The sequence below is a fragment of the Myodes glareolus genome, chromosome 15, assembly GCF_982192425.1.
Source record: "Myodes glareolus chromosome 15, mMyoGla1.1, whole genome shotgun sequence".
Taxonomy (NCBI): Eukaryota; Metazoa; Chordata; class Mammalia; order Rodentia; family Cricetidae; genus Myodes; species Myodes glareolus.
Window position 1 is genome coordinate 78,194,499 of NC_142040.1, and position 26,419 is coordinate 78,220,917.

Sequence of the window (26,419 nt, forward strand, 5' to 3'; positions counted from 1 at the left end):
TCTGTGGGCTTGGAAGCAGCCAAGGGGCTCTTGTGTTCTGGGACATGGAGTCCTTCCCTAGAAACTATTCTGTGCCACCAGGGTCTGGCATGAGTGACATTCCCATCTGAAAGGCTAATATGTGCAAATGAATTGTGTTCTGGCCCCTGCCCAGGAATTTCCCATCCCTCCACAACTGCACACATTCCTCTCTGGAAAATTTCCACCCTCTGTTGAGCAACTTGATGCTGCCTTGCCTTCAGGGTCCAGAACTACCTTTAGTTTAGGTGATGCCTTTTCTCTTCCATGTGCACAGAACCCTTGACAGTAGTGGCCAGGGGCGTAAGGCCTGGGGTTTTTCCTGAGGCCCTTTGTCTGCTGTCTTCTCCCAGGCCTTTGGAGTGCAGATCTGGATCAGAAACTCTGTTAGTAAAAGTCCATAATCCCTTTCCCAGTATTCAAAGAGACCCTCCAAGCCAGGAGTGTGGCTAGATTCCTTCCTAGTCTGCTCTGGGCTTGGTGGGCAACCAACGAGCTCATTGACCTGCTGTGTTTCCCACCAATCCAGATCAACATATGTTGAAAGCAGAACAGAGGAGGTAAAAGTGACATGGCAGGGGCTGCATCCCTACTGTGCCTGGGGTGGCCACTTCTCACCTTCCAGAGGATACTTTTATTATCCCAAGTCGTCCTGGTATCAAGGGCAGTGGTCTAACTGGGGGCTCACTTAAACTCCTGGTTCCCTGTGGTTTGCAACACACTGTGATGTGGAAGCCTGCTGACAGACTTTAGCCTCTGTTTTCCTTAGGAATGCCACTGGTGACAAATGCATGACCATTTTTTACATCATACTACTGGGATCTCTGGACTTGTTCCTATGAACAAAAGTACCATTCATCAGGGAAATCCCCCTGCATTCTTAAGAAAGGCTATCAGGAGTGATCCTGCAAACAAAGCTGCATAAATATTTGTTATGAATAGCACTCATCCCAACATCTAGGGGCCCTTGCTGGGCCCAGAGGATGGGATCTCTGCGTGCGCACAGTGTTCCCAAGACAGTGCCACCTGAAATCCTTTAATACACACCGTATCAGACATAGACAAAGTCCAGGAGCCTTTCTCTGTTGGGCCTATTGTCATCCAGCTTTTCAAGGCTTAAGACCATTGATCTCTAGACAAGGCAGGGGCCCTTGACAGATGAAACAGCTGTACTTTGCAGGCCCAAGGGGACTTGGCCATTTTCCAGCACTCTGGGTTGTTCCCATCTCTGGAGCCTTCTCCCTGGCTGATAGGGGAACTGCGTGTCGTTCCCGCCCCGGGAGGTCTGAAGCGCAGGAGCTGGGCTGGCACTGCCTGCTGTGCTCATGACTGTGTTGTCAGACGTCTTCAAGGGGTAGAATATACATGCAGAGAAGGCCTCAAGCTACTTGTTGCTATTCACACATGTGAAGCACAGGCACACGGAACAACTAAAGCTGGTGGATAGAATCAGATCTTGTCCAAGACAGGTGAGATCTGGGCCCAGGTAGGTCCAGAGCACCAGGCTTCTGTGCAGAAGTACCTGGGAACTGCCACACCTTTCTGACTCAAAATGAAAGTCCAAAGAGGAACTAGCGTCTCAGATATTCTTCAGAAGGGTTCGAGCTGCACAAAAGAACTAAGATTGGTCGTACGGGTGCTCCATTAATGGAAAGCATCCAGAGAGGAGAGACTTGGCTTGTAATAGTGACCAAGTGCTGGGCCTCCACAGCTGGTGGGCTGTCTGAGAATAACTGAGACAGTAGGCTAAGTATGCAACACCACACACAGACTGGTATCCAACAGTAAACCCCAGGAAGACTTTGCAGTCAAGGACTCTTCATTATACAGAGTGGCCTAGGAATGCAGAGAGGTGAAGCATTTTTGCGCTACCCCTCCCTGAGACACCAGGGCTGATTGTTTCCAGTCTACTCCCACCACCTACACTTGATTATGGGTGCTTCTAGGGCCCCTGAAGACCATAAGATAGCTCTGGAGTCTCAGTCAAGCTCACAGTTCAAAGAGTTGCCTTGTCTTCGGTGTGGTTAGGGACATGCATCTTCTCTCCCAGGGAAACATAAGAAAAGAATCAAGATCATGATTTCCGTAATGAAGCAGATGCACAAGACCACCCTGAAAGATTAGCCTGAATCTGGTTGGACATACTCCAAAGATCCTGAGGGTCCTTGGGACCCAGAAGGGAGTCAGAGGAGCATGCCTGCATGATCACCCAAGTGTGTGATTTGGGGGCCATCAATTCCCACAAAGGTTTGTGTGAACAAGACCCAGAACACAGCAGTACAGAGAGGAGAACCAATCCCCTGAAAGTGGGCATTTAGCCTTTGACAAACATCACAGTGGGCCAATACCAGCTAAGCCTAAGGTGAGGTCAATAGGCCATATAACCTACAACCCCACTGTAATGTATTGGGTCCCCATTAGTGAAAGTTGTGCTTGCACAATGGTGATTTATTTGCCTGTGAGTTCTTTGGAATTTGGTATATTCCCTTTCTTCTTCTCAAAGCACAGTTTTCAGAACAGGAGATTCAGCTGAGACGCCAGGACGCATAGAGGGCTGGAGGTACCTACTATATCCCACATTCTCAAACTTCCTCTGATGCTTGGAGTCACCCGTTCATCTTTCAGTTGTCAGGTTAGAGAATTTTTTTTTTTCAGTTTGCAAGTTGTCCTGCCTGCCTGCCTAGCTTGGCCACAGCTTGTTGAATTTTTCATCTGCTGAATACAATTTGGTGACTTTGTGTCCCAGTTCAGTCTGCAGAATATTTTAAGCCTTGTTCTTTGCCACAATGGTTAGCCTGGGGACAATTGGGCACCCTGTCACTTGAGGTCAGGTTGGGAATGGGTCCCAGGCCCAGGTGATCCTTTTCTTTAAGGCTCTCAGAGTCTTGTTTGCACTACAGGGCTTGTGCAAGATCTGTGAGGCTCTCTCCTAATAGCAGACAAGACAGGTGGGGACCTACCCCAGAGGCAGTAAAAAAGAGGGATACAGGATGATGGCCCTTGTGCTGGGGCACTAAATGTGGCCCAGACTATGGGAATCAGATCTAGCAAGGAAGAGAGCTGAAAACACCCTAGAGATGATCAAGAACTAGGCAACTTCTTAGGAAACATTCGGCCTCATGGAGTGGGAGTCAGTGGATGACAACAGGAGACAGGTAGAGCGGTGTAGGGCTAGGAGCTGTGGAAGCAGTGATGCTGAGACCCTGGCAGCCCACGGTCTCTAAACCTTACTTAGGAATGCAATGCAGTAGAGCTAAAGCAGCCTCTACCCTCAGTTCCCTGCATCAAGAACCCTATGGGACTGGCAAACAACAATCACCCTATTGCTCTGTGGTGGCTCTGCTGCTGGGTTAGCCTCCGATGTGGCTAGCATGATCGGCTCCAAAGTTTCCAAGGATCCAGAGCCACAGCATAGGCCCCCGTGACAGCAGCCTGACCATTCCAGGCCAACTGTTCAGAGTGACTCTCCTGCAAGTTCCAGACTGAACAAAAGACCCAGTCTTGAGCAGGAAGTGTCAAACACACTAATAGGCAGACCCAAAAGCATGTTGCTCATTTGTTTATAAGAAATGCAAGTTGCAATTGTATACTAGCAACCAAAATCAATCAATCAATCAATCAATCAATAAAAGATAACAATAACTTTGGGTTATTTGGTGATTTGGGTTTTGGTTCCTGGAAGAGCTGCCAGGTGGACCTCTTCTAACTCTAAGTCCTTGGCACCCAGAGCACCTTCAATACAGGCCAGGTCAGCTCTATAATGAACCTTCTTCCTCTAAGCTTCTTCTACTCCTGTAGGCAGTGTATAAAAGGTTCTCAAACCTCTTAAATTTAGACTGAAAAGTAATGTTTTGTCTTTCATGTATTGTCAACAAACAAGAAGATTTGCAATTATGCACAAGTTTTCACAAACCATGTAAATGAACTTCATAATCAGAAGTTAAGTCAAACGAGATGATGGCCACTTTTATTTCCTTAATTTTGAGGTACTTGTGGGTTTGTTAGCCCTTCCTGGACTGCTTTTCAATATCTTTGAGCCCCAGTTTAATCATGGGTCCTGTAGGGCTGTAGAGGAAAAGGCCTAAGAGTTCCAGAAGGTCTAGGCCTCAGGAAGGCTACACATGCCCATCTGAGGGAGGAAGTGATCAGCAGCTATTAAATGGCCCCAGGTGTCACTGTTTATATAGTTTTCCAAATGTGGGTACTTGTGGGATGGCTTAGGCTTTCTAAAACCACAACCTTGCAGAAGAAAAGCAGGCCGCGAGAGCTGCCTAAACCCTGACCTCAGTCTACCGATGATGATCATATGTCTATCATGACAGTTTTTGCCATGGCTGCTGTCCATGACCACTGCCTCACTCTTCTCAGTCACCAGAGTGTGGGAACACTCATTGCTGGAGCCTTCTAACAAGCCTGAGGCAGATGTACATTCATTCCTAAGTGCCCCCAAGCCCTGCCATATAGCCAAGCTCACCTGAGTAGTGGGTTATGAGGGTACCTTGCTTTTATCTGTGACATTGCAGGGTCTCCTTGTTTTCTCTCCCTCCAGTGGATGCCCTTTCCTCTTTCAAGTGGTACATCACACCATTGTCAGGGATGGAACCAGTGTTCATCTTGAGTTCTCTTATGTGCATTGTAATGCCATTCAGTTTTCTGTTTGAATTGTGTGGACTTTTGGCTGCAGGCTAACAGGGTAGGCAGGTATAGAAAAAAATCCTTGGAGGGTAATTGGACGTCATGGACACACTATTGTCATGGGATCTGGGTTTCTCATGTAACAAGGACAGCATCCAGAAAGCATGCTCCACCTTAGGCTTTATCCAGGAACATCTGAACTTCTAGCTTTCCTCTGGCACAGGAGACTGGGAATGTGACTGGGAACAGCAGGTTCAGTTTGCCCATATGAACTGGGTGCAGTTCCAGAAACTCACCATACAAGATTCCCAAATAAGCACCAAGATTACAAACCTGGTGGCCAATTACAAAGTTGTGATGTCCCGTTCTCTTCCGGGCCCTGTGATTGGTCCAGTCCAACTAACCAGCCTCTGCCCCAACACTCATCACCTACCACTCAACCTTTCCATCATGTCATGCAAGCCAACACCCATCAGCATTACACATGGAGACAGAAAGCTAAAGTCACTCAGCCCAGTACTTCCCTTCTGGAAGCCCTGACCTGTGTGCTTAGATGCTAAAAGGTAGACCTGCCTCTCCTGGGTCCAAACACCAATCCCTTGTCTACTCATTCTCCCACTCACTCACTCAGTATTCCATACATGCTCCTGTAGACCAGATGCTATTCCAAGTCCTGGGAATCAGCCATACCACTGCTGCAGCCCTTCACTTATGAAGTAGACATTTCTCAGGGAGGACAGACAGCCCATAGATATAAGGTCCAGCAACTGATGACTGAGCTAAGCTGAGGAGCAGAGCTGGCAGGGAGTCAGGAGTCCAGTATCAAAACACTAAACACTAGAGCAAGACCACAGGGAGCCCAGGTAGTGAGCACGCGGAGGGACGTCTAGAGCCTGAGAGAAGGGTATTGCCTACCTGGGCAGTAGGGGAGGGGCCATCAGCAAAGTACGATGGTCTGAGGATAGATTGAATCCAGGGAGAGCTGGACCTATCCTCTGGATTAGGTATTCCAACAGCAGGTCCTAAAGAACCTCTGGAGACTCTGAAGGATGTCTAGCCAAGGGCTTCCAAGGCTTGAGTGTGATTGGAAAAGGAACTGCCAGGGACTGTGCTGGAAGGGTAGGCTTTGGAGGGCAGAACGGATTTGGAAAGTCAGCTCTCATGGGGAGCTAGGATACATAAGTGAATACCTAGATTGCAACCTTTATCGAGGAGGGATTCTGATACCCGTGAGCAGAAAGGACCTAGGGGAAGACGGGAGTGTGCCCTGTGGTCACAGGCCACAGTAAGGACTGCTGTCATGGAGGGGGCAGACTCCCAGGCCACAACACACAGGATTTAAATGTTGATAAGTTCTGGATGGTGTTACAGAGTGTAAATAGGTTGGCGACAAGGGTTGGAGGCGCAGTATCTGTAGCCTGAGAACTCAACTCAGGTGAAGTTGGACTTCTTGACTGTGACACAGAAAGAATTTTAGAGAAAGTTAGTGTGAAGCAAAATAAGAGTTTATAAAAGATTGTAACAGATTTGGCATAGGGGTTCACAGAAAGAGGATTTTAGAGACAAGGACAGTCTATGTATAAATGGCAGTGTATTGCATACAGGCATGGACTTCTCAGGAGCACTTTGAGAGTGCTTTACAGTAGCCATGTATAAAATTTTGGTGGTGAGCTCTGAAGTTATATCTTGAAGGGTTGCTAAGAATTTTTTTTCCTAAATTAGATTGTAGGGAGGGTTCTAATGTGCTCTAAGTAGGGTTACAGTTGAAAAAGTTAAAACCATGGATCTCAAGGATTGTGCAAAGGGGGTTAAAACACAGCTATTTGTTGTGTTTATTTGAGTCAAGTTCTCATGTATCCCAAACTGGCCTTAAATTTGCTATACAGTCAAGGCATGCTTTGAATTACTTCTTCCGTCTCCCGAATGCTGATGTTACAGCCATGCAGTACCACACTGATTATGACAACTTCTTCTTCTATTTTTTTCTATCTGTAAACAAAGTCTATAATTGTATTGTGAGATTCCCAGAAAACTGCAAGTTTATATCAGGGAACGGGATTAAAGTCATATATGTTTAGTTAGGCATTACACACGATTCACTGCCATTTTAACATTATTTTCTTAAATATCTCCATATAAAAGGAATATTGTCTCTGGGTATACAAAGTTCACAGCAATTTTAAATTGTGATGGAATTCTTAACTTTCACTTGGTCAGAAGCTTGAGGATACTCTGGAATGAGAAATCCCTTTTCTGCCCCGTGTCTCCTTCATTTTCTCTGTCTTTCTATACTGCCTCAAGTTTACTTAGATGGCATGATGTGCTACCTAAGGACTCCAGGTTCTCAATGAAGAAAGAGTGGCATCGCTGTGTGTATATAACAGGGTGTAGCGAACCGCGAAACCAGAGAAATCATCCAGCTGCTGAGGGGGTCAAGGTAGGAGAAGCAGGTCCCATTTATCAGGTAGAGTCCGCAGTGACCTGTCTGGCCTCACGCTGCGCTCCTCCGGGGAGGGAAGCAGTTGTCAGTGGGCTGGGTGCTGTTCGACCTTGGGGGCAAGCGACCTCGAGGATCTCGAAATCCACAGGTCCGGCTGCTAGCTCAGGAGTACGCAGCACCCTGAGAGCCCAGATTTCCAGGCAGGGGCCCAAGCGACTAGGTGGGTGTGAGCAGGGCCGGCGTGAGTGCCTCTAAGGCTGAACTGTTTGCGTTCACGTGTGCGCAGCGGGGGCGGGAAAGCCCCGCCCTGGCGCGGGAGGAGGGTAGCGGGATTAAAGGCCACCCCGGCTGTCGGGGGACCTGACTGTTGCCAGCTCCCGGATCGCACTGAGCGCTGGGACAGAGAACGCAGGGACTCACCACGGTATGCGTGTTGGCTCCCAAAGCTGAGCAGCCGCAATGTGGCATCCGGCTCTGGGACCAGGCTGGAAGCCGCTGCTGGCACTGGCGCTGACACTGACCAGCCTGCGAGGGGCGACGGCCTCTGAGGGGGAACCCAGCGCAGATGAGAGCTTCCAGGTGGTCACCTTCAAATGGCACCACGTCCAGGATCCATACATTATCGCGCTTTGGATCCTCGTGGCCAGTTTGGCCAAAATCGGTAAGCGGCCCCGGGTTTTATGGATCACGGTATCCCATGACTGAGTCTTAGTCATGCCCTTAGAGTATGTACTACCTGTCTTTGTCCTAGAATTTATTCCTTTCTGAGGAAGGGGCACATCCAGGGAGAGTTGGTGCCGGTGTTGGTTGGAGAAGCACACCCGAAGGCATCATACTCTGGTCCTACAGGGCAGGTGTTGCCCACAGTAGCGGGCTGATAGCGACTGTTCTGCCCAAATCCTTCTCTAGTTAGCTGCCCTGCTGGGTACCTTGGGGTTGCACTGAGGGTAAGTGGCACCGGCATGAAGCCTTATTTCAGACAGTAAATAAATAAATAAATAAATAAATAAGCAAGCTTTGTTGTTGAGACAGGGTTTCAATAAATAATTTGATTAAATCCAGGGAAACTCATGACCCCTTATCTGGAGAGGAGGATGGTGCTCCTCTCCCAGCTGACTCAGTGAATCTGGGAAGCCGGGTTGAAGACGTTCCTGGCAAGGAGAGAGGAAGGTCAGACCTCTTAAAAATTTTAGGGGGATCAAAGCTTTAGTATCTTTCTGGAGGTGGTGAGGATGTGGTCTCGGTAGGATTTACTAGACGCATGTGTGAGGAGAGCAAGAACAGATGCAGAGATCCTAGCCTGCCAGTTTCCTTTAGGGCTCTGGAATAGAAGAGGCAGAAAAGGCCCTCCGTCCATCTGGGAGGAAACATGCCTCTTTAGCAGGACAAAGCAGGGGTGAGCTGTAGAGAGAACATTTAGAGGGCTCAGGCTCAGAGCACCTTGCTGGTGAAGGTGGCTCTCTTCCTCTTCTTCCTCTTCTCCATCTTCACCTTCTTCTTTCAGTACTTCTTGCTGCCTCCTCTTCCTGTCTATTTAGCCTGTGGATCTAGCACTTGGTTGTCCTTACAGACACTTTCAGTAAGGTCTGTGCTGTCTGTTGCTGTGACTAGACAGTACTGACTTTCATACAGACTGTCCAGGAAAGGCCAGGGAGGTTCCCAGGAGGCCCTTTCAACAAGCTCACCTGCTTCTCCGTGGGCTGCAACATCTCAGTATGTGTGTACTTTCTGTGTTATCTCCGTGCCCCTGGAGTATAGATTTGGAGCTTAGTATTTCAGCTCAGCAGCAGCCAGGTTTCTCTGCAATGCTTTGTACAAGGCTAGCACAATGACTAAGGGGCAGCCTGGTCCCTAAGGGCTATAGTTCTGCAGGTCTCTAGGGGTCCTGAACTTGTCCCCAAAGGACAGGCCACCATTAAGAGGATCATTAGTGGACAGGCAACTCTGCAGAAGGACATCTCTGTCTTAAGTAGTCTAGTGGGCCCAGGTGTTCTCTGTCATTCAATTTTACCTCACTCCTGACTTCTAGAACTTTCAGAGTTGGCCCTTCCCAGGTCTCCAAGGCCTCCTGGTGGCTGAGTGGCTCTCCCTGGTCTTTCCAAGTACCCCCACCAATCCTTCTTTGTCCAACATCCTTCCCTGCTTACACCTGCAGGTGTTGGCCCTTGCTGGCACACTCCCTGCCCTCTACTGCAAGTCACCAGTATATTCAGTCAAGAATATGGCACCAGGGTTTTACCACAGAGGTTCCTCAGATATAGCTGCACTCCAGGTAGCAGACATCTCCAGACCTTTAAGACTCTCTCCTCTAAGAGCTAAAGCCTCTGTCTGCCCCAAGTTCCATCCCTTTCTATCCCAACAATAGACAGTTGCAGCAAATATTCACCAGTACTAGCTCTTGGAGTGGATTTACTCTAATCAGACTCTACCAGGCACCCATTGTCCACCCTTAAATTCTATTATAGAGGCATGAGGGAGAGAAGCTGAGGGAAAAACTCTGCAGATTCAACTCTACTCTGCCTGGCTTTGAGAACCAACCTCTTGGTGGCAGTGACTCCCATGCCTAACTCTTGCCTTACAACCCTTCCCTCGGTTTGTGAACTCTGGATTTATTCAGATCCCTGCTGACTTTGACCTGTTCTTCAGAAACCTCCCAGACATCTTCCCTGTCCAACCAGCCTCAGAAGCCCCATCACATCCACCTCACACATAGCTCTGTCCCCAACACAGGCACATAGCTGGCACATGTGTGATGCTGGGTAGTATAGCTGACTCCTCCGCAGTTCCCAGGCAAGGACAAGGCTCTCACTGGTTAAGTCGCATGTATTTTAAAAAATGTTTAGGTCTGTCCACACTGCTTCAACCTCAAATTGTACAGAAAAACTGCTTTCCAGAAGAGGATGGGAAGGTCTTATGCTGATAGGATTCATGTTTTCTTCTGATTGTTTCTAACTCCCAGACCAACTTTGTAAGGTTAGGAGGTCATAATTCTCCCAGTTGGTTTTGACCTAGCTCGGGAGTAAGACATGGACCCTAGAACACAGGTAGCGTAATTAGCGTGGTTGGTGACTGAGGGAGGCCAAGGTGCTTGTGTGCAGCACAGGAGTGGCAGAGTGAGAAGGGGCCAGGCAGCGGGTATTTCATTTTTTAGGATAGTTTTATATTTATCTTATTTTTGTTTGTGTTTGCTTGTGTCCGGGGTGGAAGGAGAGAAGTATTGTCTGTGGTAGGAGACCAGAGTCCACCCTAAGTGATTGAGGTGCTCCCTTCTCTGTCCACACACTTCCATTTGGGAATTCCCAACCCATGGCCACAATGTTTTGACTCAAGCCTGGGTAGGTGCTATGGTACAAGGGCCCATGTCAGGGCACTGGCAGCAGTAGCTGTCAGACTCCACCTAGGGTGAACTCAGGCAGCTTCAGGAGCACACAGTAGGAAGTTGTCCTTCAGGAAGAGAGAAAAGAGAGAAGTAGGGCGGCTGTGGAATAAAAGAGAGTAGAAGGCAGGGTCAGAAGTCTGAAGGGATGCCAAGGGAGTAGGTGGAGAGGTTGAAGAGAGACTAGAAGCAGGGGCTAGTGGGAGCTTGTGGAAAGGATGAAGAGAAACAGAAAAAAATCTGGGAAGAGACCAATGCAATGCTAGGGGAAGACAGAACCTCCTTACCTGCAGGCCTTAGAGGACTTTGGTCCTTGCTGAAGTTGTGTAGGGGGTGGGCCTCAGTCATGACTGGCCTCTCAGACCACTGTTTTGGTTACAAGATAGAATATAAGCCCAAAGAGGCTGTGGGGAGAGCTTCAGGGAGGTGAGGAGGTTGCCCAGACTTACTGGGAGGAAAAGGCTACAGCGGGGTTATCAGTATACAGCTTTTGGGTTCTTGTTACTGTGCTGGGAGCAGAGCTGCCTCTGCCTAAAGCCAGAGAGGGAACTAGGGGTTGATGAAGAAGACAGGAAAGAATGGGAGGAGGTGATTGTAGGGAACAGAAATTCTATCTCCCAGGCCTTCCAGGCAGTAATAGTGATGAATCCCAGCTGAGTTCCATCAGTAAGGAAACAAGAGCCTTTCAGACCAGAACAGAATAGTATGAGGGCCATGTCAGCAAGGCAGAGACAGTGGGAGACAGTCTAGGTGTAGACTATAGCGCAGAACTCATGTGGCTGAGGGGTTTCTCTAGAATCTGCTGGGAGTCACTGAAGGTATAAAGTCTTATTTTGGGGAACTGCCCCTGGACAGTTGCTTGAGCCATAATACCACGCAGCATTTGAAACGAAGCATCCGAGGAAAGAGCAAAGGTTAGGAAGTGTGGTAGCATTGCAAGAGTGGACCCTGCAATGGCTAATCCTGTCTATGTGTACAGGTGACTTTGCCACACTGCTCTTCCTGCTGTTTTCTAGAGAGAACCAATAGGCCTTCTAGGACCCTTGTTCTGGGAAGCCTCACTGTGGGGCACAAGCATCCTGCCAGCCCTCAACAAACTGCTCACTGTAACAAGCCAGACTGCTACAACACCTCTGCACCCTGGCAACCTAGTTAATTAGTTGGTTTCATGTCATGTCATGGCTCTAGCCCTATAGTCTGTCATATGTTGAGACTTCCTATTAAGTTTCTTTGGAAACAAGAGTCTGAGTTTGGGGTGCTTTAAAATTAGGGTTTCTATGAATGTGTATGTCTTAAGTCTCCCATGGAGTCCTTGGTGTGTTTGCAATGAGCCTGCCAATGTTAGGATCCACTCAGCTGTCCTTTCTCCACCCAGCTTTTGGAGCTTCCCTTAGAGAAAAGCTTTTAACCTTCTGTGTTGTAGGGCATAGAGGTCCTTGGGATCACTGTGCCATGGCTGCTAAGGCTCAGGGCACCATGTTTAAGGGTGCCACATCTCAGTGCTGAGGCTGAATAACACTCCTCATCCCTTCCAATGTTGAGGTGGGTGTGGCTTCTCTGATCAGTGTGGGCAGCTGGGAGTTCCTGTCTGCTTTCCTGGGTACCTCTCTGCCATGAGGAGCTTGAGCTGCACCCTCCCCTTCTGTCCCTCATGTCCCCTAAATTCTCTCTCTCTCTCCTCTCATCTCCTTTCTCTTTCTGGTCTTCTCTTCTCAGACCTCTAGCCAGGGATATGGACTGGCAAGTATTGGTGAATTTAGAATGTTCCCCAGCTCTCCCTAATCTGGCCCTGTCTTAAGGAGTCAGTGGCTAGTACAGTCAAATGCCATGACTGGCATTGGACTAAGGGTAGGCCTGCCAGTGAGTGTTTCAAGGCTCTGAACTGAGTGCGAGCTGAGTTCCAGCTAAGTCTTTCTTCAACTCCAGCTGGAGCCTCCTTCACCGCTAGCCTTATCCTCCACACTCAGCTACCCACTACCCCACCTCTTCCCAGCTTAGAAATCCCTAGGCTCCCTCAGCTCTTGAGGATACCTTCCCTAACTCCAAGCTCTTTTGACTCATGTAAGTGTTCAGTTTGTTCTTATTGAGTCTCTGGTAGCTAACCTGTCTGCACTTCGCAAGAAATCTGCAGGTTTGGGAGTGAATAATGCAAGGTTGGGCATGAACAACTGGTTGGATACATGGATATGTTCATACAGAGATGAGTAAATGACATGCTGATGAACCTGGCTTCCTACCTTAAACTCCCAGCACCCATTTGGTCCTGAGTCCAAGGAAGAGATTCCTAACTCCTTAGTCACATTCTTCCCCAAACTTCCACCCAGTTTCTTGCGCATGGCATCCCTGGTAACAACACGTTCAGGCGTGGCAGGCAAAGGTTGCTCCCATAGGCTTAGAGTAGTGTAGGTGTCACATCTGAGTGTCAATCTAGCGTCTGGACAGGTGAGGTCTGTCAGGCTTGTGTACATTAGCTTTTGCTTCTAGATGGTCGTTTCTCTTGTCCACGTCTATCACTGAGTGTCATTTCTCTAAGAAAGATCTCCTATCTGAAGGAGAGCCCTCAGACTGCTGGCTACAGGGGACAGAGTTCAGACTGAGGGGTTGGAGAGCTGCTATAAATGTAGAGGGAATTGTCATCTTGGACACAGTAAGAAAAACTTTAGAGTAAAGGAACTGGACAAGTTAAAGCCCTAGAGACCCAAGAAGTGAGGAGAGATGAGGGAGGCAAACTCTGAGACTATCAGGACCAGGATCACTGGGACTGCCTTGTTGATTGGAGGAGGTGTGGTCAGGGACAGATGGAGGAGCTCATGGTTGGGTAAAGGGTGTGGACTTTGCCTGGGGCCCCCTGAAGAACACCCAGCTCCTGGGAAGGAGACATTAGCTACATTCACTTCCCTAGATATATATCCTGAAGGCTTTGTGTAGGACCAGCAAGCCAGCCCTGGGAGCTATCTCTAGATGAGAATAAAACCAGCATCATTTCCAGGTCAGATTTCAAGCTGTCCCTGAGTAGGGAAGTATCCAGTGAGGTGAAGTGGCCTGGTCCTCTCTCCCTTCCTGGGCAAGTTGGGAAACCTGCAGGATTTACCACCTGCTGAGCTGATGTGCCAAAGTCCAGTTAGTTTTGTGTTCTCTGCTGGGAAAGAGTTTCTTGCAAGGCAAAATGGGAACATTAAAAGGCCTGTTTTTAGGGACTTTTTGAAGAAAATGGGAAGTGGAAAATCACTAGTTGCTGAAGGCTTTGTGTTAGATTTGGCGCAGGCTTGTTCAGGGGACCCATAGCAGCTCTCCTGCTGTTCTGGGGCTGCTTTGTGCCCCTCAATCTGAGCCAATAGAAGTTAGCATCAGCTAGGCCTTTCCCCTAGCCCGCTCTGGGCCTCCCGAGCCTTCAACTTTGGGGGCAGCTACCCAGGATACAGTGATACAGGGAAGTGAACACAATTTCTCCTTTGAAAATGAGGACCCTGGAACGTGGGGAGCTCCGAATGCAGAGTGAAGCAGTGTGGCTTATCTCAGTCTAGCAAGGAAGACTGGAAGAAGTGGAGAGGGAGGGTATAAGCTAGCTAGTGAGATGTGGATCCAGCAGTCCGTAAGCCTCTTAGGAAGTGTGCCTGAGTGTGCAAACAGCACAGACTCATTACTGATTATGCTGAGCATGTGGGTGCACACACAACTACTTCTGTGTATGTAAGTGTGGGTGGTTTTGCACATGCATATTCATACTGCTCATGTTCTTCCCCCACACCTAGACTCTGTCGAAGGAATGTGTAAGTGTACTTTGCCCAGGTAGTGCCATCTCTGGGGCCCATTTCTTCATCTCATCTAGGAGACCAGTGTTCCCCATCCAGGTCAGTCCATGGAGGGGACTCCAGCCTCTAAAATTAGAAATCCTGAGAGGACTTTGGGCTGGGAGTAGAGTTCTAGGACTTCCCGGAGACACAAATGAAGATGGATGGCGTGCTGTCCAAGGAGACACTGTGCATTCAGGGCTCCTGGAAACACAGATGTCGATGATGTGCCTCCCACCCCTGGACTTGGACACTCCTGGTTCCTACCTGTATAAGTCACAGCATCTGATAAGCACTCACGGCAGCCTGGTTCCTCTGTCTGTACAGGGAGAAGCTACTCTCTCCCCAATGCCTTAGGTGTTTCACAGGACACGAGCCAGCATCTGCATCTCTCTGTGGAGGAGTGATAAGAAGTGAGCTCAACAGATGAGGTATTTACAAGGTACCTGGTGTCTGAGAGGGTTACAGAACATAATGGTAGCCAATAAACAAAAATGTCAAGATAGTCACACAGTAGCTAGAAACATCATTTCCAAGCTGGACACTGTATGTATGTATGTATGTATGTATGTATGTATGCTAAGGAACGTTTGTGGAGGTCAGAGAACATCGTTAGGAGTCAGTTCTTTCCTTCCACTATGTGGGTCCTGAGGATTGAACTTAGGCCATTAGGCTGGGCAGCAAACACCTTTACCTGCTCACTACCTGAAATTATCTTCAGACCTCTATATGTCCTTGTTTTCTCTCTCTCTCTCTCTCTCTCTCTCTCTCTCTTTCTCTCTCTCTCCCTCCCTCTCTTTCTTCCTCCTTCCCTCTCTCTTTTTCTCTCCCTCTCTCTGCCCCCTCTCTCACACACTCGCTCACATATGAAATGAACAAATAAATGCAGCAAAAAGTATTTCATTCTTTATAAAATGTGTGTGGGGTGTGGAAGTCAGAGAACAACTTTTAGGAGTTGGTTCTCTCCTTCCATTATTTGAGTCTCCAGAAGAGAACTCAGATTCTCAGGCTTGATAGCAGGCTTATTTGCTGAGCCATCTTGCCAGCCCAACTTTCAGTTTTTATTTCTGTTTCTTGAGATTTGAAGGTGAATGCAGGAATTCACAAAGAACAGATGAGCTTTGAGGGCAGCCTATTCCTGAGGACACAGTACCTCCCACACAACGTACTGTTGCTGGGTGCTGGGGTCATTCACCATCTTGAGAGCTCACTGTGAAGACAGACTAGCCCCAGGTGTGGTACCCGAGGAAGGGTCTGCGAACAAATGGGCCTTTTGTCAGCAGGGCAGCCTGTGAGAGCCACAAAGCTGTCTTTGGCTGTTTATAATCCAAACCCACAGTGTGGGATTCTGATCCTAACTATAGGAAAGTTAATATTTTTAGTTTAAATTGTGTGTGTGTGTGTGTGTGTGTGTGTGTGTGTGTGTGTTCATGTTTTTGTGTGTTCAGCATCTGGGGGTATGTGCACATGACACAGTACATATGAGGAGATGGGAGCACAACTTTCAGGAGTCAGTTCCTTCCTTTGTGTGTTCCAGGGATCAAACTCAAGTCATCAGGCTTACGAACCAAGCGCTTTTACCTATGGAAACATTTTGTAGACTCCACTTGTGAGATGTTTAAGAATTTACAGTCTTACTTTGGAGCATTCAGCTCCAAATGTCTTTATCATATCCTTACCCTCAGGGTTCAAGGATTTATGCAGATGAGGAAGCAGAGATGGTGAGTGACTCCGAGGAAACAGCATTTTCCAAACACAACAGGGTTGATGCACATATAAGCTTACTGAGACTGTGACAGGATGCACAGACCTGCACAAGTTCAAGTCATACTAAATCTCAGCATGGAGAATTGAAAGTGAGCACAAAGTCCCAAACTAACCAAGAAGCTTTTGCAATTGATAACTGACAGGAGAGGGAAAATTAGTTTTCTTCAGTGGAGTGATCCTGGTTATATCAACTCCACTCTAGAGCAGGCATCATGGTCAGGAATAATTGGCTAATGCAAATGGACACCATGTTTTTGTTATTGTTGTTTGGTTGATAGTTTTTGAAAGAAAAAAAAAAACATGAAATTGGGTGGTAGGGAGAATCTTAGCGGAGTTGGGGGGAGGGTAAAGAATATGATCAAAATATATTGTATAAAAAGTTTTAAAAAATGAACTCACAGCTTCCTAGGAACAAGGACGAGTACAAGTTGGTACCATCACCACCATCGCAGGGAAAGTAAAGGGATCAACTACTCAGGAAGCCTGGCCTGTGGTCATTGTCTCACCCACTAGAGTTGCTAGGGTGGCCCTTGTGACCAGCTCTTAGAATGAACACACATGAACACTGTGGAGATGCATTTGTGGCTGCTGTGGGAGTGGCATCTGGTAGAATGTAACATACATGCATGGGAAGGTACGAGTCATGGAAAGAAATGGCTTGCAATGGAGGAACACACTCCGTTCTGGAGAGCACACTGCAGTTACAGTGACAATCATGGCATCAGTGTGCTGGGGATGGGTGAAAGACTCTGGTCAGGTCTTGCTGGGCTGACTGTGGGATCAGACAGCATGCTTGCCCCGTGCATATGGCAGCTGATCCTGGGCCTCACTGCTCACCTATCTCTCTGTTCCTGCCATGCTCTGTATCCTCAGAGAGGCTGCTATGGTTCCAGTGGAGCCTGGGCCCTGTTACAGAGTGGAGGCAGTGAAGAACATCTAATTGACCCATTTGATTTCCACATCCATGCATGCAGCTGTGCTAAGTCATCTTCAACCCCAGAAAGGTTTCCCTTTTCTGAAAATATAAAGACAACAAAGTGAGAGGAACTGGGAGATGATGGTACAAATAGAGAAGGTAACCCTGGGTTTGTGTTTATCAGAGACACTAGCAGCTGGTTTCTTGGGACAATGCTTCCCTCTGCCCATATCATGCAACTCATTCCCTATAGATACATGACATACACACCAGGGCACTCAATATACCCATGCCTTCTTTTGACCTAGAAGTCTGAGGAGGACCCTATTGCATGACTCCTGACTTGCCTGCTGTCTTGGAATCTAGTCTTCCAGCCTTTGCATTCCAGCACCTCTTCTCTTCTCCCACTCCTGATCTTAAACCTTTTTTCTCCCTGTGCCTGAGGAATCTCTTTTCATTGCTTTATTTGACATTTGTGCATCTCTGATAAAGTTTCTGAATTGATGTTTGACTCACTTTTAAGTGAGTTCTCTGTTTTCTTATTGATTTTAAAGATTTCTTTTTGTATTTTAGAGAGAAGCCTTTATCAAATGTGTGTTTTACAGATATTTTCCCCAGTCTCTTACCTTTTAATTCCCTTAATAGTGTTTTTTGCAGGGCAAAAGTGCTTAATTTTAGCTGGAAACAGTGGTACATGACAGCAATCCTAGCATTTGGAATCCTGAGGCAAGAAGATGATGATTTTGAGGCCAGTCTGTGTTATGGGTAGTAAGAACCTGTCTCGTTAAAATAAATGCTTTTAATTTTCACATTTTTAGATAACTGTTTTATTTATCTCCCCTTTAAAGTAAACATAAATTTATAGTACAAAATAATAAGTTTTCTTATGACAGTTTCACACATATATTTTATGTACTTGCCTTACCCACCCCCAGTTGCCCTCTCTTGTAACCCCCTTTCCTTCCCCACTGATGGTGGGAAGTCTTCTGCTTATTTTCTTGTTACTGACTTTACTTACAGGTCATAAAAAATTCAAGAATCTGTATGTATTTATTAGTTAGTTTTCACATCGCTGTGACAAAATGCCTCAAAATAAGAATATCTTGAAGAAAGGCATATGGGTTCACAGTTTGAAGGTATGTTCTATCACGGTGTGGAAGGCACAGCAATGACAGTGTAAGGCAGCTGGTCACACTGCATCCACAGCCAGGAAGCAGAGAGAGAGAGAGATGAATGCTGGTGCTCAAACCACTTTCTCCAGCCCTTGGAATGGTGTTGCCCACATTTGGGGCCGGTTTTTCCTCTCTAGAAAGACCCTCACAGACACACCCAGAGGTATGCCTCCTAGGAGAGTCTAAATACCACTAAGTTGACAATCAAGATTAACGATCACACCACATTAGAGAAAACATGCCCTATTTGTCTTTTTGTGTCTTGTTTATTTTGTTTAATATGATGATCTCCATTTCTATCTATTTTCCTCCATATTGTTTAAATTTGTTTTTTATGGTTTTATGAAACTTCATTTGTTTATGTACCACATTTTTATGACGGCCAAATTTACATTCTCACTAGTAGTGTATTAAGGTTACTTTCCCATGACATCCATGAGACACTGCATGACTTCATTCATGGTTTATTTCTGACTTTGGAAGCCTTCCTCAGCATTCTCTGTACAGGGATTCCTTTCCATGGAGTAGTATCCACTCTGTTTATAACAGTATCTTGGGGGCAGGTCCACTCACCTTATGGAGCCATATATTTTCTGCTGTTTAGTCTAGAAGCATGGCTCTTCAACATATGTATTCTCTTCTATTTTTCTGGAAGGATTTCTTAATTTCATCTTTCAGGTCTTCGGCTGATTTTTTAAATTACTGATCTGTCTTGTTAACTTGTAAGAGGCCTCTTTCCCTCCCTCTCCCATTTCTCTTTCTTCTCTTTTGCATTCTTTGTTGATCCCTCTGCCTCCCCACAAAACGCTGCAGGACCTCCTCTCAGAGTCACACCCCTTTCCCCAGTGTGCTAGCACCCAGTGTTTCCCCACTCAAGCCCACTTCTGCTTGACCATGCATCTACTGCAATTCCCTGAGGTTTTCAGAGTCTTGGGCTGGACCATAGACTGGGGGCATGAAACCTCATTGGAATACGGAACAGGAGTATGTCAATGTGGTATTTGTAGAGAGTCCCCTACTTCTCTTAGGCCTATGCAAAAACTTTGGAAATAAATACAACAAATAAGCCCTCTGCCCCTTTTGTTTTCTTTGGGTTCAAAAATAAAGTAAAGCATCTGCTCTCTGGAGATCCAGTTCTCATCTTCACAACATCCAGAAAAGATGAGATTGTCATCTTACACCAGGAAACGAAGTCCAAAGATAAAACTGCCTATTAGATAGTGGACAGGCAAGTCCTGGGAACAGAGAGCCCTCAGGTGTGCAGGGACCGTGCCCTTCTGGCTCCACAGATAGGGGCTGTTTGTACCTTGCAGGGTCACCTTGCCCCGGGAGGTGTTGGTGGGGGCCCTCGGGAGGTCCCTCTGGGCTCTGAACCATCTGTCTCAGGGGGGCAACTAGCTGAAGGGTGGGCTGTTGGCATGAATCCTCCATTAACACATTAACATTTTCACATACCATTGCCCAGTGTGTCCAAACCCTGCCCTCACAGAGGGCCTGTGCCTCTGGGCTACTTTATGGCTTTTTTTTTTTTAAATTTTGGAGTTCCAACTCGTCATCTGCCTATGCTATATGAACAGCAAATCCCAGTAGTCCTGGTGAGTTCTTGTTTTGAGTCCAGGAAATGAATGGTGACAAAGTCCTAGCTTTGGAGACAAGTTGTGAGCTCTCAGGTGGTAGTGACTATGACCATGTGAATGGGCACAGGCCCAGTGAACAACAGCCTTAGGACATTGCCACACAAAAGACATCCGCAGAGAAAATGCTTTGCTGGAATTTTTCACATTTAGGTATGAAGGTCAGCAAGAGTCCTAGCTTCTCCCCCACAGGGATTATGCTTGTAAACTCTTTTTAATTCTTAGAACATCCACCTGTGTCTCCTGTCTGTCAAGAATCTTTTGCTTTAGTGAATCTTACATCAATTTAACCTTGGGGGTCACTCTTCTGTCAAGCTCATACTCCTCTCACAGTGGCTTCCTATGGTGTGATAGACTCTGTCCTTCAAGCTCAAAGCTATGAAAAGGAGGTAGGCATGGAGTGCCTGGCCTCTGGCACTTTTCATGATTTAGGGAACTCCTGGGTGGTGCCAGGTCACCTGTTTTGGCTTAACTGTGAACTCTGCTCCTCCAAACCTCATGTATGTTAGTTGTAGCCATCATAGCTGGGCTCAGTTGCCACGTCTCTATGTTACTGTGCACAGTTACCATTTTGTACTAAGTGAGTCGTGATGTGCCTTGCCTACTGCTTACCCCTAATATCCAGCCTGGAAGTGGGTTCCCTTCCAAACTCGAAGGCTCTAGACTCAGCCTCATGCTATTACCTGTGTAAAAGGACCTAAGACTATATTCTCTATCCAAGATTCCTACCAAGTGCCCTGTGAGTCAGTTCTACCCTTAGGGAGATGATGGTCAGGTAACTCAGAGTTTGTGAGGTCTTGGTAGGCACAGATGAGACAGGTTTGGAGGTCTATTTGAAAAAGAAGACTGGGGCCTCTCTGAGAGCTCTGCTCTGAGCTTAAGAGACATGGGGGGGGGAAGTCATTCTGGCTATATGTCATTGGTTACTAGGAGCTGGCTTTGCTTTTCCACTTGCCTTTCACTCTCTACATTTAAAACGTGCAACCTGGTCAGCACTAAAGACTGGAGTTCAGGTGCCTGAGGCCCCCAAGGGATCTGCTTCAGAAAGCCAGGGCTTGTCCACAGTTCCTGCCCGAGAGCCCAGGCTTCCCTTAGTGCCATCTCAGTCCACCATGATAAATAACAGGGATCTCCAGGAGGACTATGTGCTCAGGGAGTGCCAGATATGATGGGGATGAGGGAAGAGCCACAGAGCAGGTACCTCCTTGAAGGGTGCATGGTGTATTGAAACACCACTAAGAAGTCAAAGCCCCACTTCTCTATCATAGGTACCTCAGTGGGCCAAAGCCCAGTTCATTTTAGATTCCTGTGTCCAGCTCCTTAGGCCATTCCTGTCAGTATCCCAACCATCCCCAAGATCTCCTGAAATGCCCATTGTTTTCAGGAAGTACAAAAATATGTCTGCAGCATCATTGAGATGTGGGTGCACCTTGTGTGGAGGGAGCCTGTGCCAGAGTTCCAGCCACCGCAGGATGTGCTGGCGAGACCTTTTCCTACAAGTAGCGTGAGGGACTTTGTCCGTTCATCTGCAGCTTCCACACAGCGCTGTGTGGTTGTTGATAAACCAAAGGGAAAACAGAATCGCTACATGTTTGGGATCGGTTAGAACACCATTCATGGCTCAGCTTTGAAAGCGTGGTATTTTAAATGTGTAGTGCAGGGGAAAGTGAAGTGTGGAGGGGTCCTGAGGGCATCTAACACATTGCACAGTCAGGCTCCGCCCCGGTCAAAACTACCAGCCCCTGGAGACAGATGATCTCTGAGACAAGAGAGGCCACAGACGTACAACAGACCCATGTTCCTTTCCTATCCTTTGATGGGATGAAAACAAAATGAAACAGTTACATGTATTTATAATGTTCTCAGTTTTGGTTTTTAACTAATTGAATTTAATGGTCCTATAGAGTGTAATTTTTTTTAAAAAAATTACTCTGTTTGAAGTTGACAGAATTTCTCAACTCCGTAAGAATGTCTCCCACCAAGATGGGACCATTGTCTGCTACTATTTTTTTTTTCAAAATTCTCTCATTGCTTCCTTTCCCCCTCATTCTGAAGCCCCAACTACACACACACACACACACACACACACACACACACACATTAGTCCTTTTGAAACTGCACTGTAGATCATGGCATCTTCATAATTAACAAGAAAATATGTGTGTGTTTTCTCTTTTTACCTCCAATTGCTCTGCCTCCAAATTGCTCACTCTTGCACCGTTTCTATGCTGTGAAGTCAGCCTACATTTTTATTTTGGATATTGCATTCTTCAACTCCAGAATTTCCATGAATGTTTTTGATAACATACCGTAGGGGTCAAGAAACCATGTTCAATGAACCAGCCACCTATTTTCTTAGATAAAGTTTTATTAGAACAACTCCTCATAGTCTTGCCCTTTTATTTACATACAATACAGCAGTGTTCTGCAGAGCTAATCTATTGAATGTCCCATAAATCTTATGGCATTACTACTTCTCTTTCAAAGAAAAATTGCTAACCTATGCCCTACTTTAATTCCCAGATTGGCCATTTTTTAGAAAAATAATTATGTTTTCTCTGATTTTTTAAACCATTTTTAAAGCTGTTTATTTTTAAATCTGTTTTTTAAACTATTTTAAAAGCTGTGTTAAAGTCCTTATTTGATAGTTCCAGTGTCTGCATCCCTGTGAGAGCCTCATCAGCTGTTTTACGGCTGGTCCTATTTTCCTACTTCTTTATATGTCTAGTAATTTATAACTGTGACCAATTATACCCTGCATTGCGACTTATACCCTGCAGAGACTGTGTGCTACTATGTCCCTCTGATTTTTGAGGTGTTGGTCTTACCAACTGACCTTTGTGTGGACTGAAATTCCAAGTACTGTCTGTTCTTATTGCGACTGATATTCACAGGAAATTACGGGAATTGACTGGTGGTTAGGATTTCTCAGAAATTATGGAGTTTCTGTCTCGGGCTCGTTCCTTCCTGAGATTTGCTGCTCTCTTTTCATAAGCTGCTTGAATCTTTGTCTTCTGGCTTTGTAGCCAGTGGCCAAAGGTTTCTGGTAGGCTTGTCTGGTTGCTTAGTGGTGGCTAGGATGTGTGCTTAGGAGGATTCAGGATGGTGTGGAAGCCTCCAGGCTGGTTCTTTCTTAGGTTTGAATGTCTCTCCAATTTTGACCTGTTGTTGGTATATTTATTTCAAAGTTTGAAACTGTTACTTGTGGGTGAATTGGGGCAATAGAAGCTGCTCCAACACCCAGTCATTAGATATGATTATTAAAATCCTGCTCTCTGGTTTTAAGTTACAGTCAATTGTGAGATCATAAGTAAACCTGGAAAATCACTGTCTTTTATAAGTGTAGATTGCAGGAGTGACATGACCTCAGAATAGGCTGAGGTGTGGTGGCTCTGGGAAGACCCTGTGGAGAGGAGGGCAAGGCTGATACCTGGCTGCCTTCTGACTACGCCACAGGCCCATGCTGTTCCCACTCTGTACACTTAATAAGCAGTTACCTGTTGCTGTTAAGGCACACATCTGTGGTCAATACCATTAGAAACAACTGCCACATGGTAGATGTCTGCCATGTTGGTAGGCAGCACCCTCGGAAAATGGGGTGAGCACGGGATGAGGCAATAGCCGTGCTCTGGGACTCTTACCAGTGCTTGCACCTGACTCTGAACTCCAGGCTCTGATGAAATGCTTTACCTTACATTCTGTTCAAGTCAACACTCTACTTCAGTCTTGTATAGTGACCCCCAGAAACCACTGAAGGCAAGCAGTCCCTGAGTTTTCAGCTTGGAACAGGATTTCGAGTTAGTTCAGGTCAAAGGGAAGGAGGTCTTTACGGAGCTGCACGCCAGTCTATCGGAGAAACTTCCCACAAAAATATTAGTTTTAGTAGATTAGTAGATGTAAAATAGAACTGTATGATGATGAGGACATAAAATAAGCCCAAATATTAGCTTACATAGTTGTAGCCAACGAGGAGAACCCATGAACACACGACAGGGCCCTGGAACTGTCTCTCAGCACAGGAGTGTGGGGCTGCAGGAGAACCCTCTGTTGCTCTACCTGGCTGAACATAGGAACCACTGATTTCCTGGAAAGCCATCGACAATTTATCAATTTAGAAAGTGTTTTCCTAGGCTTTATAAATTAACAGTGTTGAAAGTGCCTTGCCATGTGTAAGCAACAGGGCTAGACTTGAGAATGTTGTTCTCCGACTTGCTCAGTCCTGAAGAAAGCCTGGCTCACAGAGGGGCTCCCTGCCTACAGCAGGAAAAACCAGGTCCACCCTGACAAGTGTGAACTTCTAGGTACTTGCTAGTGGGATGCAAGCAGGAGGAGGAATTGGCTAGACTCTGGGTGGACTATAAATATCTTTTCCTTCGGCCCTGGAGCTATACCTGACATACTTACTGAAATTCTTGTGGTGCCCAGTGGGCACAACTGAAAACAGAAGTAATATTGAGGTCAGAAAAACAGGATTTTCTGTGTGTAAGCGAGGCTGCTGGTCTGGACTTCCTAGCTTTACAGACTCTGGGCTTTTTCTGGTGGTTCACTTAAGGATCTTGTATCTAGTGTGTGAGTGTGCCTATGCCATTTATGTGTTTGTCTGTGTGTGTCCATGTGAGCCCAAGAAACTACACATTCATGTGTGAGCTCATGTCTGACCCTGACCTGCTCTGTGGCACAGGAGGGGGCTCCTTGTGTCAGGCGCTTCTCCTTTTTTCCTCTGGGCAGGTTTTCACTGCTCGGTCCATTTGCTCTGTTAGGCAGAGTTTAATTCTCTAAGGCTTGTATCTGTTAAAGTAAAACCAAGGGATTTACTGTGCTGCTGCATTTGCAAGGACTCAGCTAAATCTGCCTGTCACCTTGAAAGATCCTTGGCAGTGGGGCTGACTCTGGGCCTGACCAAGGCCTTTCCCCAGCTGCATTGCCAAGCAGTGAGGGGGTCAGGGTCCGCTGGTGTCTCCATGAGAAGTGTCTGCTCTTTCTGGTGTCTGGTCCCAAAGTGTCTGTTTATGAATGCTTAGACCTTTCACTTCAGTCACAGAGTTTGTAATTATAACTAAAGCATTTGTTGTCACCATCAGATGGCTGTGCCATTTTGTGCTTAATTAACTGTGACTCTGAGCCTCAGCAATAAGTTACTTATGGGCTTTGGTGTCTGTCTATTACACCTCCTGGTAGAATATCCTCAGCTGACACAGAGGATCAGGGCCCACCTCTGTCCTCTCCGGCTCCCTTGTTCCTAGAATATTTTAATAGTTCTCTAAAGAGACCCTCTCCCTGTTACCTGTTTTATTGGCTCTTGTTTCCACGAAGCTTGTTTTAGTTTTGACTTTGGCAATTAGAAAACTGACCCCAATCCCAGAAGAACACATTCTGATAGATCCTGGGACAGTAAATGCAGCAGGGTTTTTGTTCTCTCCATGTTAAGGTCTCAGACATCTCTGCTGCTGTTCTGTAAGCTTCCCATCACTATAAAAAATGCCTGAGATGATCCACCTACCAGAATAAATGACTTCTTTAGGTTCATGGCACTGTAGGTTCCAGGCCATGACTGGCCTATTGCTCTTGAACCATGGCATCATGGTTTATGTTATGTGATCAAGCAAGCCTATAACCTATAACCTCATGGCTAGAGGCATAAAGAAACAAGAGAGGGGCTGGAGAAATGGCTTAGGGGTTAACAGTACTTATTGCTCTTGTAGTAAACTCAAATTCCATTCCTAGTACCCATATCAGGTGGCTTGCTAACTCCTGTAACTTCAGTTTTAGGGTATTTAGTGCCCTCTGACCTCTACGTGGCTCACTTTAAAACACATGCAGTTACACACATACTCATAAATAAAAATAAAACAAATCTTTAAAATGAAAGAAAAAAACAAAGGAGAGAAGGCTGTCATAAGCTCCCTCAAGACTAGATTCCCAATGATCTCAGCATCTCCCCAACTCTACCTTCTACAAACTCTACAACAGCGCCATGCCGGGGACCAAGCTTTTATCTCGTAGTCTTTGGGTATGTTTAGGCTGTAAAGCCCAGCACAACTCTTGTAGCTTATAGGGAACACTTTCCCTAACAGCTTCGTGTACTTGAGAACTTCAGTGTGGAAAAACATACTACGAGCCTAGTCCCCAGCCACTTGACTCCTGTCCTGTGCAGATGGATGGGCTGGTGGGAGGCCTAGCATTGAGGAAGAAATTCTCCTTCCATGCTGCATAGTATTTCCATGTCCCCAAGAGTGGGCTTTCAGGCAACTTAGGACAAATCATACACAGATGAAGACCATTGTGAAGAGCCACCAAAACCTCCTCCTTAGGCTCCACCAGGTCCTTCTCCTGCCTGGGCAGCAGCACCTACTTCTTAGATGGAAGGGATGTATTAGAGATAGACACATCTGTGATATAGGCAGAGGGTACAGGAAGAAAGAAAGGCCTGTGTATAGTGGACATTTCACCACAGCAACCTGCAACCTATATTGCCATCCCTAAAACAACAGAAATGCGCCCAGCGCCTTGGAAGAAGCGGTTCCAGACCAACTAAACTCAAGTGTGGGCCATTCCTGTACGTGGATGTCTCCTGCTACACATCAGACCTGTGTGACCAACTAAAGGAGAACTTCACCCTTACAGCAACAGGAAGCAGGGACCACTTCCTGTAGGATTGTTCTGCAGCGGC

General features: G+C 46.6%; 1 protein-coding gene across 3 annotated transcripts in view; it reads left to right on the forward strand.

Moving 5' to 3' along the window:
- Positions 1 to 7,430: 7,430 nt before the first annotated feature.
- Positions 7,431 to 26,419, forward strand: part of Slc9a3 (solute carrier family 9 member A3) — a 47,427-nt gene continuing 28,438 nt past the window's right edge. For all 3 annotated transcript variants that reach the window (XM_085676563.2, XM_048459160.3, XM_048459168.3), the window contains exon 1: positions 7,431 to 7,754. In XM_085676563.2, coding sequence (XP_085532689.2) covers positions 7,553 to 7,754 — 202 coding nt within the window. In that variant the 5' untranslated portion in view covers positions 7,431 to 7,552. The remainder of the gene's footprint in view (positions 7,755 to 26,419) is intronic.